This window comes from Dasypus novemcinctus, chromosome 23, assembly GCF_030445035.2.
Source record: "Dasypus novemcinctus isolate mDasNov1 chromosome 23, mDasNov1.1.hap2, whole genome shotgun sequence".
Lineage (NCBI taxonomy): Eukaryota > Metazoa > Chordata > Mammalia > Cingulata > Dasypodidae > Dasypus > Dasypus novemcinctus.
Window position 1 is genome coordinate 29122147 of NC_080695.1, and position 12095 is coordinate 29134241.

Below are 12095 nucleotides of genomic sequence, written 5' to 3' on the forward strand. Positions count from 1 at the left end.
CTACCAGCCACTGGAAGGTCCTGAGTAGACTGAGTTAAATGACAGAGCTGAAGTGCCTGTTATATACAGGTTTTCAAGAAACGATGAATCCAGTCACTGGCTCACTGAATAAATATTTAGAGTAACTAAAGATTTGCTGCCAGGGATACAATGGTGAAAAAGCAGATATAGTCCTTGCCACAACAGAGAGTCTGGTGTGGGAGACAGGGTAGAGACAGTGAGAATACAGTGTAATGCGCAATGGAGGGGACATCTGGCTATTACAGAGGCACACAGGAAGAAGCACCTAACCCAGGTTTGGTGGACCAGCAAGACCTTATCAAAGGAAGTGACATCTGAACTAAGATCTGAAGGATGAGAAAGAGCTGGCGAGGTCAAGATAAAAGATAAGGGCTAGAGATAATAAGATTTACCCTTTATATTGAGCTTGCAATGCTATGAGATTGGCATTATTTCCACTGCTCAGAAAATACAGTGAGGCTCAGAGAGGGAAAATGATCTGGCTAATGTCACATAGCAAGTCAGAGACAGAGTAGATTACAGAGCAGATATGACTGGTTCCAATACATATACCACACTGCTTCTTCAACAGAACTGAACACCAAAGCCGTGTCTCAGTAAAGGGGACTTCCCTGTGGGAATCATGTACCTTTCAGCAGACCATGCTTCCTGGGGAAATGCCCTCTCATAGCCAGTCCTCCACCTGGTGCCTACAATAAAAACCGTCCTTTATAGTCTGGGCCAAGAAAGAAAGCGTGTGGGCTGCTCACACTGGCCCTGCCCACTTTCCCATCTTAAGTAATCTGGGGCCTTGGATGAGTGAAAACGAGAGTTGAGTGAAGGGAAGAAGTACAGTCCCTCTGCAGTGCTCAGATGACAACAGCAAGATACAGGTCAGCTTGGGGTCCTACCCTCGATCAAACTGAGCTCCTAAAAGAAGATGGAATCTCAGAGGGAAATGTCAGAGGCCACTTTTACCATCCTTTCCTAAATTGCAACTAGAGGTTTTTCTCAGAAGAGCTCTTAGCACAGTGTCAGAGGCTCAGTATGTGCTGGTTGTTATCCAGTGTGTTTCTGATTAAAAGACACAGATGAGTCTTTATAAACAACCTCTGGAATGAACTCTCCCTTCAGGGCTCTGCCACTCACCCTCAATGGCATAGATCTTCTTTTGAAGCTCAGTGAACAGATCTTTAAGCTTCTCAAATGTGTCCAGAATCTTTACAAACTCCTTCGCGGGTTGTGAGGCAAATTTGTGGAGTGTCTCCTGACTTTCTTTGGTCGTAAAATGCTTTCCAATCTATGAGGAAGTAAACAGCTGGCATCCACAGAATCTCAGACCAGTTTTCTACTATTTTCACAAGACTCTGGGCCCCAGGAACACAGGGGAGTGGGGTCAGGAAGAGGAGAGAGAGGTAAGATGTTAAGAAGGAACCAGGGACCAGGGGGCCCATACCCCAATGATGTAGCGGATGATGTCTTTGGCCGAGTCGATGTTGCCACTGTCAGTGGCTTCCCCATCTGTGATGATGATGAGCACCTTGGTGGCATCTGGCCGGGCCCCCAGCTCTTGCCGGAACACTTCTTTTCTGTGTCCAGAAAGGAGGGAGGTGAGAGATTCTTCCCCAACATCTCCCCCGCCCAATCAAGTGGCTGCCCTCTGCAGAAGCCCTGCATTGCCCACACAACTGTGCCAAGCCTCAGCATTCTCTGAACCTCCTGCCCTGCTGCCACACCTCGCCCTATAAACCAGTCATCTTCAAAGTATTCTGTGCAATCCAAAGGCTGTCTCAGGGGCCCAGGGGCTGTGAGTAGGACGTTTTAAGAGGGGTGACTCTGGGATTCCTACTGTCCACTTCAACCACACAGAAACTACCCTTTAATCAGTTAGATAAGTTAATAATCTAGGTGAGAAGTCAATGGAGAAAAAGGGTCTCATGGCCAGAGAAAACTGAAAGGCCACTTCTGGAGCAAGCTCTTATAGCACCTCCCTGGACTTCCCTCCCCTCCTGAGGCTGCCCACAGATCTGTGCCCCCCTGACTTAACCCAGTGAATTGTAATGACTTGTTTCTGTGTCAATGAGTTCCTGGAGGAAATGACAATGCTTGATTTGCTGCTGTGTCTCTGGCTCCTGGCACAGAGTAGGTGCTCAGTGCATGTGAAATTAAATAAGGAAGGGAGGACTGAATACTGGACAGGCCAAGGCTCAAAATTCCTGCCCTGCCCACAGCCTCCTTCAGAAGCAAGTTGGGTTGCCCACAGCTGAATCATCTTCCCTCCCCAGCCCCAAGGATGCCACAGATGAGCAATTAATCCAAGAGCAGCCAATCCACAATCCACAATCCACGACATATGACAGGGCCTGACTTGCGAGCAGAAGCCGAAAGCCATGTGGTGAGGCTGGAGAGGCCATGGTGGGAAGTGGGAGGCAGAGAGGAGGATGGAAAAGCTATCTGGAAGATGCCAAAGACAGAGGAGCAGGGTTGCATCATGGCAGGTCTCTGATGGGCTGGCTGTGAAGACCTCGAACTCCATCTTGGATCCACAACAATCCTCCAACCTCTATCTATGTGGACATGGGCCTATCATGACTCCTGTTTCCACTTCAGTTTAAACCACCAATGCTCATCTGGATTTTTCAATATCCCCCTAACTGGCTTCCCTGCTTCCACCCTTGCCCCTTCTATAATCTAATATCAACATATTAGCCAGAGGGATCCATTTAAAAACATAAATCAGGTCATTCCCCTCCTCTGCTCAAAACATCTAATGGCTTCTCATCTTTTTTTTTTAAAGATTTATTTACTTCTCTCCCCTCCCCCCCCACCACCCCGGTTGTCTGTTCTCTGTGTCTATTTGCTGCGTTTTCTTTGTCCGCTTCTGTTGTTGTCAGCGGCACGGGAATCTGTGTTCCTTTTTGTTGCGTCATCTCTCCGTGTGTGTGGTGCCATTCCTGGGCAGGCTGCACTTTCTTTCACGCTGGGCGGCTCTCCTTACAGGGCGCACTCCTTGCACATGGGGCTCCCCTACGTGGGGGACACCCGTGTGGCAGGGCAGTCCTTGTGTGCATCAGCACTGTACATGGGCCAGCTGCACACGGGTCAAGGAGGCCCGGGGTTTGAACCGCGGACCTCCCATGTGGTAGACGGTCACCCTAACCACTGGGCCAAGTCTGCCGCCCCCGGCTTCTCATCTTACTCAGAGGAAAAGCCCAAGTCCTCACCATGGCCTCCAAGTCCCTAATGGATTCGGGCTCCCATTTTCTCTCTGACCTCCTCTCCTACTGTCCCCTCTTACTTGCTTCTCTGCAGCCACATTGGTGCCTGGGCTCTTCTTTGAATATCCAAAGCATGTTCTCACCACAGGGCCTTTGCTCTATTCCACTTGCCTGGAATGCTCAGCCCCAAAATATCCACATGCCTTGCTTCCTCACCTCCAAGTCTTTGCTCAAACTAATCTTCTCTGATCTTCCTACTGAATATTGCTTTATTTTTCTTTATAATACTTATACCTCCCACTATATTAACTAATTTACTTATTATCCTGTTTCATTTCCCTTCCCTACTAGAATGTTAAGCTCAAAGAGGGCACATATTTTTGTCTGTTTTGTTCACTGCTATAGTCCCAGTACCTAGAACATGGCAAAAAATCAATCATAAGCCAAAATCTGGCCCATGGGTTATTTCTGTACGTTCCATGAGCTATGAATGGTTTTTCTATTTTTTAAGGAAACAAAGAGACTGTTTGTTTCCCCAGCAAAGACTAAAATACTTACTATCTGGTCTTTTACAGAAAGTTTGTCAATTCCTGTCCTTGAACATTCCCCAGCACACAGTAGGTGGTCAAGAAATATTATTAAATACATTTCCACGACTGCCTCTTTTTGCGTCCACAATTGACACCACTGGGGTATCTTCCCATCCTGTGATGACTCCTTTTTCCAAGAAATGCCCCTTACCCACAGAGGTGGGAAACCAGAATCCAGTCTATGCCATGTGACCCCATGCCACACCCAGGCTTGGCCAATCAGATGCTCTCCTGGAAGCTGGAATTCAGATTGTTCACCTGAACTGAGGAACTGAGGCTGCCATCTGAGTGGCCATGCCTTGACCATATACAGAACAAAGTGTCTACAGAGAAAGAAGAATGAAGTAGACATGACAGACCAAGTAAGTGCCAGAAAAAAAGAGCTGGAAACACTCATGGAGAGTCTTGAATACATACGTGTGTTTATCTTATTAAAAAGTCAACTCTACATGCATGGCAAAGAAATAGAAATGAGAAAAATAAGTGAAATAATACAGGAGAGCCTTCCTCCTATCTCATTCAATTTAAGCATATAATGAGGGGTAGCATGAGACGGGAGATTAATTCTATTCCCAACTGGTCTCAATTCCCATGGCCACCCTAAGGGCAACATGGCCCTTCGACATAACCCAACTACTTTCATTGAGTCCTCAACTTAAATACAGTAATTTGACCCATCTCTGGGAGGAAAATCTAGGAAATGAGGGTATGCTAGGTTCTAGTGTGAGATGTGAATATACTGAATTCAATGAACAATTCAAGGAATTCATCAAGGACAATTTAGACTATTTGAGGTGTTTGTCATACAGGTCCCACCAAGATGTGACTCTACTGTTGCAATCAAGAGTCTGATCACTTTCCAGGTCCTGGCAGCACTCCCTATCCAAGAGCTCATGACATATCCCTATATCCTCCCAAGAATTTACCTTTGGATTTAGTTAGAAGAGAGACTTATATTACAACCTAGAGACCTTCATCAAAATTGCTCTAGGGAAGCAGACTTGGCCCAGTGGTTAGGGTATCCATCTATCACATGGGAGGTCCGCGGTTCAAACCCTGGGCCTCCTTGACCCGTGTGGAGCTGGCCCATGTGCAGTGCCGATGTGCTCAAGGAGTGCTGTGCCACGCAGGGGTGTCCCCCGTGTAGGGGAGCCCCACGCGCAAGGAGTGCGCCCTGTAAGGAGAGCTGCCCAGTGTGAAAGAAAGTACAGCCTGCCCAGGAATGGCACCGCACACATGGAGAGCTGACAGCAAGATGACACAACAAAAAGAAACACAGATTCTCATGCCACTGACAACAACAGAAGCGGGCAAAGAAGAACACGCAGCAAACAGACACAGAGAACAGACAACTGAGGCAGGAGGGGGAAAGGGGAGAGAAATAAATAAAATAAATAAATCTTAAAAAAAAAACCAAAATAATTGCTCTACTTGCATTCTTCCAATAAGCTGCCCCTTGTGTGAACTGTTTAACCCTGCCACTGGAAGACGCTAGCTCACACAGAACAAACAAATGGACAGGCTCCTCCTACAAAAAGGAGCTTACGTGGGTGATGGACTTGGCCCAGTGGTTGGGGCGTCCATCTACCACATGGGAGGTCTGCGGTTCAAACCCTGGGCCTCCTTGACCCGTGTGGGGCTGGCCCACGTGCAGTGCTGATGCGCGCGGGGGGTGCCCTGCCACGCAGGGGTGTCCCCGTGTGGGGGAGCCCCACACGCAAGGAGTGCGCCCCATGTGGGGAGCCGCCCAGCGCAAAGGAGCGTGCAGCCTGCCCAGGAATGGTGCCGCACACACGGAGAGCTGACGCAGCAAGATGGTGCAACAAGGAGAGGCGCAGATTCCCATGCCGCTCACGACAGAGGTGGACAAGGAAGACGCAGCAAATAGACACAGAGAGTGGACGGCCGGGGTGGGGTTGGGGGGAAGGGGAGAGAAATAAATAAATCAATCTTGAAAAAAAAAAAGGAACTTACGCGACATAGTTGATGGCACCAAAGGTGTTTGTCAACAGGACCATGTGTACTACATTGGCTAGCAAGACATCAGGATCCTTCAGTCGAACATAATCCAAGAAATTAAATTCCGTCTTGTAGGTTGAGGAAAACTGGACAGCAGCAAACTAGAAAAGGAAGGAAGAAATGATATGTAATTACATATCTCTTCCTGCTTATCCATTCCAATCACTACTTCTCCTCCAGGACCTGGGCAACCCATTTCCACATCCCTGCCTCAAATCATTTTTTAAATGAGGCAATACATAAACAAACATAGATACAAAATTAAATCAACCTGTTTCCTTAAGAATTTCTGTCTGCTGAGATTCTGTTCTCTAGGTCTGCCTACCTCAGGGATGGCCACTCAACTGAGGCTAGGCCAATCGGAAACTCTCCCCTAAGAATTTGGAATTTGCAGAGGGAAGGACTGATTCAAAAGAAGATTAAGAAACAAACAAACAAACCCTCCTGGGTTTCATTTTAACACATGAAACTAAGAGCTTTCTACAAGTTCATGTGATCCAAAGAAGCTGAGGAAGCCAGACTATGGAGGAAGAAAAGAAGCAAGCAAAAGCACAAAGAGAAACAGAAATGAGAACCAGAGAGAACCCTGGAAGCTTTTCTATTCCTTGGCTCTTGTCAATTCCTGAGTCCAGTTACCGGCACGCCCTTAAGTTCTGAAAACACCTCATACTAAATTTTCCTTTCATGGCTTAAGCTAGGTCAGGTAGGCATTTGTTGCCTGCAGTCAAGAATCCTAATATATTTACCTGGTAGGAAGAGTTGCTGAGTTTCTTCATCACATCCTTCATGAAGTCCAAAATTTTCTGAAATTCATCTCTCTGCAAGCTTCTCGAGCCATCAAACAGAAATACCAGGTCTACATTGCCCTTTATACATTCTGAAGGGGACAGACACAAAGGAAACTGGTGGAGTGTTTCCAGTATTTGTCCTGCCCGTACTAGTTCCCATGTATGGGCAGCTACTTGGAGCTATTTTTCTACCCTTTGTATCCCAATTCTGGGGCCCTTCCCATCCCAGGATTGGGGTTCCTTACCCTGAAAACCAGGACGTCCTTGCAGCATAGGAACCCCCAGATTCTGGGGGAAGAGGTAACAAAGGCCACTTAGATAGATATTCTGGTCACATGTCCGTGAAAACCCAGGGTCACAGGCCTGAAGAAGCAGAGGTAAGAGGGTTGGAACTTCCTCCTGCTGTGTCTTCTGAGCATCATCAAGAACAAGAACCTTAAGAGACACTGTCCCTCTCCCTTACTCTCTGCATCCAACTGATAACCAAGGCAAGTTAATTATGCCTCCACAATCTCTCATATCCACCTCTCCATCCTTATAATTAATAACAGAGGCAATGGGCACTGCCTATCAGATAAAGTCTAAACTCCTTAGCTTGGCATTCGTAACTGTTTACAGTTGGGTAATAGCCAACATTTCCAGGCCTACCCACCCACGCACCCTTTCCCAATCACACATTTTGTGTTTAAGCCAGATCAAACTACTATTTACAGTGTTATTTCTTTCACCTTTACTGCCAGACTGTAATTTCTTGAAAGTTGAAAGTCAGGGCTCATGTCATGATCATGTTTGCACCTCACTCCCCTTTCCCCTATCAGTCTCTAGCACAATGCCTGGCATGTAACAGTAGCTCTGTAAACAAGTACCAGTTAAATACCAGGACAATATTTCACTCAGTTTCCTATGCCTCATATAGCTGTTTCAGAAGAATGCTGCTGGGATGAAGTAGAAAGAACAATGGACTGGGACTCAAATGAGTATTTGATTCAAATTCTGGCTCTACCACTTTGTCACCAAATGATCTTGGCCAAGTCTCTTAACCTCTTTGATCTTGTTTCTTCATGTGTAAAATACATCTACTGATCAATATCTCACCTACTATCTTGAGAATTAAAAAAGATAAGACAGTGATTCCCAAACTTTGAGCATTTGTGTACTACTTCACAATTTCTGCCATATGAGCATATCATTCATATTATTATTTACGTAATATTGTCCTTTAAATCTATTTTTTTTTACTTTAGCTTCATCCTAAGCAATACAGTCTGAGAAATCACAAGTTTGACATGTTTGTGGTATGTTTTTAAATAAGCCATAACATAAAAACATAATTACTAAAACATTAAAAGTTTGTGTACCACCAAAAATCATCTTATATATTAATAATAGATATTTCATATTTGAGGGGAAAAACTGAAATCAGATCTTGAAAATAACTGACTCATGGTTTTCAATAAACACTGATTGAATTCAAATGTCTCTGCTGCCTTTAACTTTCTATAGGGTCTTTTCTCTATTTTCCTCTTTCCTTCTATGCAATCTATCCTTCCTAGCACTGAGATTCCCAGGCTGTGATATCACCACTACACAAAATTCTCACCAAAAGGCTTCCATCTGTGGAGTCTGTCGCCAAGGTCATTCCCAAGTACTTGGAGGTATAATTGGAACCTGTAGGCACCAGAAGGTTGGTCTGGAGGAACTTGGGCAATGCAGGTGTGTTGAGGCCAGTTTCAATTTCCCTGAGACACCACTCCTCCCAGCTCCCTTACCAGTTACTCACCCTTCAGGTTGACTGATAGGCATTGTCTAGTCTGTGGCTGGCACTCATAGAGCTTTCCTGTGCTGTTCCCCTCACCTGGAGCTCCCACGAGAACCCTAAAGAGAAATCTCACCTGTGAGATGGAGTTGCCCAGGTCTTTACTTACCCACTCCTACCTATGAAGAGGTTTTAGATCCCCTACCAGGTAACTCAAGCACTGCAGCCACTCCTTTTGCAGGACTCCTCAACCCCCCACCTCTTACCTATTAAATGCAAGATAATAATCATATACACCAGAATTCTAGAAAGTTAAGGATCTTTTCCATTTATGGTTTAGAAAAACTGAGGCCTGGAGAATGATCTGCCAGAACGTCACAATATGAAATTCATTCAATCCGAAAGCCATTTATGACACGCCTATTATGTGCTCTAGACTAGGGTATGCACTAGGGATGCAGGTGTGCAGGGATGACAACACAAAATCCCTGCCCTCAAGGAGTTCACTGTCTAGCCAAGGAGAGAGCCAGGAACTCAGAAAGTGGGACAGTGATTTTGGGACCATGATATGCTTTTTCTCTTAGGCAGTTATACAGTGCATTACAGATGCGGCTATCATCCCCCAACCTATTATTTGATAGCCTTACTGCTGTGATTCCAGAGAAACCCCAGAGAGGGATTTCTCAAGAAGGGAAGGTCCTCACAATTTGCCTCCTTCACCGACCCGAAAGACCACTGTGCGGGGCGAGGAAGACTTTAAGGGCTGCAGCTCACCCGTTTCCAACCTGTAGGACGCTGTACCCAAAATGCCTCCCGGAGTCTTGGAAAGAAAAGTTCTGCGCGTGCCACACGTCCAGGTTGAAGCTCCATCCCGGGGCTAAGAGACATAAGGAGGAGCCAACCACTTCCGGGGCAGTCAGCCACTTCCGGCCAAGGGCACTGCGCGCTGCACACGCACAAAAGCCGTGGGTGCTGATTGGCTGCCACCCACGTGCCCCAAGCCCACGCCGGAAATAGGGGCCCCCCAGGTGCGAGGCCTTCGAAACAGACGCTAAAACCGGAAGCCGGCTTTCGCAGGCCCGGCGCAGCTGAGGCAGAGCTAGAGCCTGCCCCCGGGCTTCTGCTCGAGAACCCTGACTCTAGGAGATTCGTAAGCAACAGCCTTACCACCCAGGGCTCTGACGTCACCAGGACCTGGGAAGGACTCAGCTACTTCGTGCTTGGCCTCTCCTCCGCAAAGAAAGAAGGATGAGAAGGCCAAGGCCTTCGAGAGAAAGGCAGACCGAAAAGGTCCCGAGGCATAGGGTGGTGGCCATGTTCCCAGGCAAGGACCAAGATGGGGATGCCCCAAAAGGAGAGTGTGCCTCCCCACACACCCACGTCCCCCTTAGTCATGGGGCCCAGGTGCCTTGAGAACTCAGATAATTGTCGTCTGGCTTCCTCTCACGGACTTGATCCCTGATCCGTCTGAGGCTGCCTATGGCCATTAGATCTCTGTCTCCCAGCCAGTCCAGCACCTCAGATGACCTAAGCATTGGCAAACCCCAAACTTGGCCTTTCTGGCCCTGCTTTCTTGCTGGGCATCAGACTTATTTCACAGTTAAATGCTTCTTATTTTGTTAGGTAAAAAGACAGAGGCCCAGAAAGGAGACGGACGTTGCAGAAAGAGGTATTACCTTGGGTAGGACCAGACCCAGCACTGTCCTCTCAGCTCTAGATACCCGTTAACTATGTGCCTTTGGAAGGGGCCACAATCCCTTCTTTTAACTATTGCCAACTTTCTCTCCCTTCTCTGTGTTTTTCCCCCACACCTTGATACTCTTCCTTCTCTGCTTTGGTCTCTGGCTTTGTCTTTCTCTTCCTCCTTCTCCCTCCAGAACTCTGGGCCCCTCATTACCCATGGCCAGTTCCATCCTTCGCGCAGCCCCTCATTTACTCCGGTTCCACAGAGCCCTGCAGTTCCCCTGGTCACGGACACATGTCCCTTCCCCTCCCCTCTCCTCCGCTCTCTTCCTCCCTTGCGTACCACAGAGAAAGGGCCCAGACAGCAGCAGCCTCACGATGATGATGTAGGCATTCTTCATCTCTCCAGTGATCGGAGGGACCCGTGGATTCAGGCTCCAGTCTCAGGGGACCTTTGGGATTTGCTGGCAACTTAAACAGGGTAAAAGAGGGAAATGATAATGCTCTGGGACCTCTTGCACTGGGACTTTCTCAGAAAGGCAAGAGGCTGGTGACACTGCAGGGGTTGGGGGGGAGTGTGGGCGCCTGTAAGGGTTGTGAAACCGCATGGGTTCGGAGAGGAAGTGTGAGCAGGTTAGAGATACTTCCTGTGCCTACTTGCATTTTCACATCATCCAAGAGCTGGCAGCACATTAAGTAGATGTCTGTCTCCTCTTGCCCCAGAGCTGCTGCATCACCGTCTTATCAAAACATGACCTTAAGACTTTTTGAAACTCAATAGAGGACTGGTCAAATAAATTATGATGCAAACATATGGAGTGCTATGTAGCCATGAAAAAAGAATGACGACGGAAAAAAGGAGATGGGGAAAAAAGAGAATGAGGTAGCTTTCTATATATAGTTTTAAAATGTGCCCATGAAATGCTGTTAAGAAAAAAGAGCAAGCTAGAAAACAATGTATTTAGTAACGCATTCTGATTCTTAAAAAAAAAAACAAAAATCCCACACAACAGGAGAAAATATTTGTGAATTATACATCCTGAAAAGGGACTTTTATCCAGAATATAAAGAACTCTTAAAGCTCAACAATAAGAAGACAAGTTAATATTTAAAATGGGCAAAGGATTTGAAAAGACATTTCTCCAAAGATCTATGCCAATAAGCATGTGAAGATATACTCAACATCAGGAAATGCAAATCGAAACCACAAGGAGATACTAATTCACACCCAGTAGGATAGCTAGAATCAAAAGGTCAGATGACAACAAGTGTTGGTGAGAATGTAGAGAAATTAGAGCCCGTATACACAGCTGGGAGGGATGGAAAATGGTGCAGCCACTTTGGAAAACAGTCTGGCAGTTCCTCAAAGAATTAAACATAAAGTTACCCTGTGAGCCAGCAATTTTACTCCTCCATATAAAAACTTGTACAAGAATGTTTACAGCAGCATTATTCATAATTATTCAAAAAATGGAAACAACCTAAGTGCCCATCAGTGGACCAATGGATAAACAAATTGCCGTATATCCAAATGATGGAATGTTATCCAGTCATAAAAATAATGAAATACTAAACCATTGATTAACCTTGAAAACATTATGGTAAGTTATAAAGCCTATCATAAAAGACCACATATCACATGATTCCATTCATATGAAAGTCCAGTATAGGGAAATCTATAGAGACAGAAAGTACAGGGAAGCAGATTTGGCTCAACTGATAGAGCATCTGCCTATCACATGGGAGATCCAGGATTCAAACCCAGGGCCTCCTGACCCGTGTGGTGAGCTGGCCTACTCGCAGTGCTGATGTGTACAAGGAGTGCTGTGCCACACAGGGTTGTCACCCGCATAGGGGAGCCCATGCGCAAGGAGTGTGCCCCCTAAGGAGAGCCGTCCCACAAGAGAAAACTCCTGCCCAGGAGTGGCGCCACACACATGGGGTGCTGATGCAGCAAGATGATACAACAAAAAAGAGAAACAGGGTCCCAGTGCCGCTGACAAGAATGCAAGCAGACACAGAAGAACACACAGCTAATGGC

General features: G+C 46.6%; 1 protein-coding gene across 1 annotated transcript in view; it reads right to left on the reverse strand.

Moving 5' to 3' along the window:
• Window positions 1–10643, reverse strand: part of ITGAL (integrin subunit alpha L) — a 43191-nt gene extending 32548 nt beyond the window's left edge. The window contains exons 1-9 of the mRNA XM_004479370.5: window positions 10398–10643; window positions 9146–9248; window positions 8396–8490; window positions 8216–8283; window positions 6861–6978; window positions 6574–6704; window positions 5783–5928; window positions 1457–1589; window positions 1150–1300 (exon numbers count right to left, since the gene is read on the reverse strand). Of these exons, the coding sequence (XP_004479427.1) occupies window positions 1150–1300; window positions 1457–1589; window positions 5783–5928; window positions 6574–6704; window positions 6861–6978; window positions 8216–8283; window positions 8396–8490; window positions 9146–9248; window positions 10398–10455 (1003 nt within the window). The 5' untranslated portion in view covers window positions 10456–10643. The remainder of the gene's footprint in view (window positions 1–1149; window positions 1301–1456; window positions 1590–5782; window positions 5929–6573; window positions 6705–6860; window positions 6979–8215; window positions 8284–8395; window positions 8491–9145; window positions 9249–10397) is intronic.
• Window positions 10644–12095: the final 1452 nt, after the last annotated feature.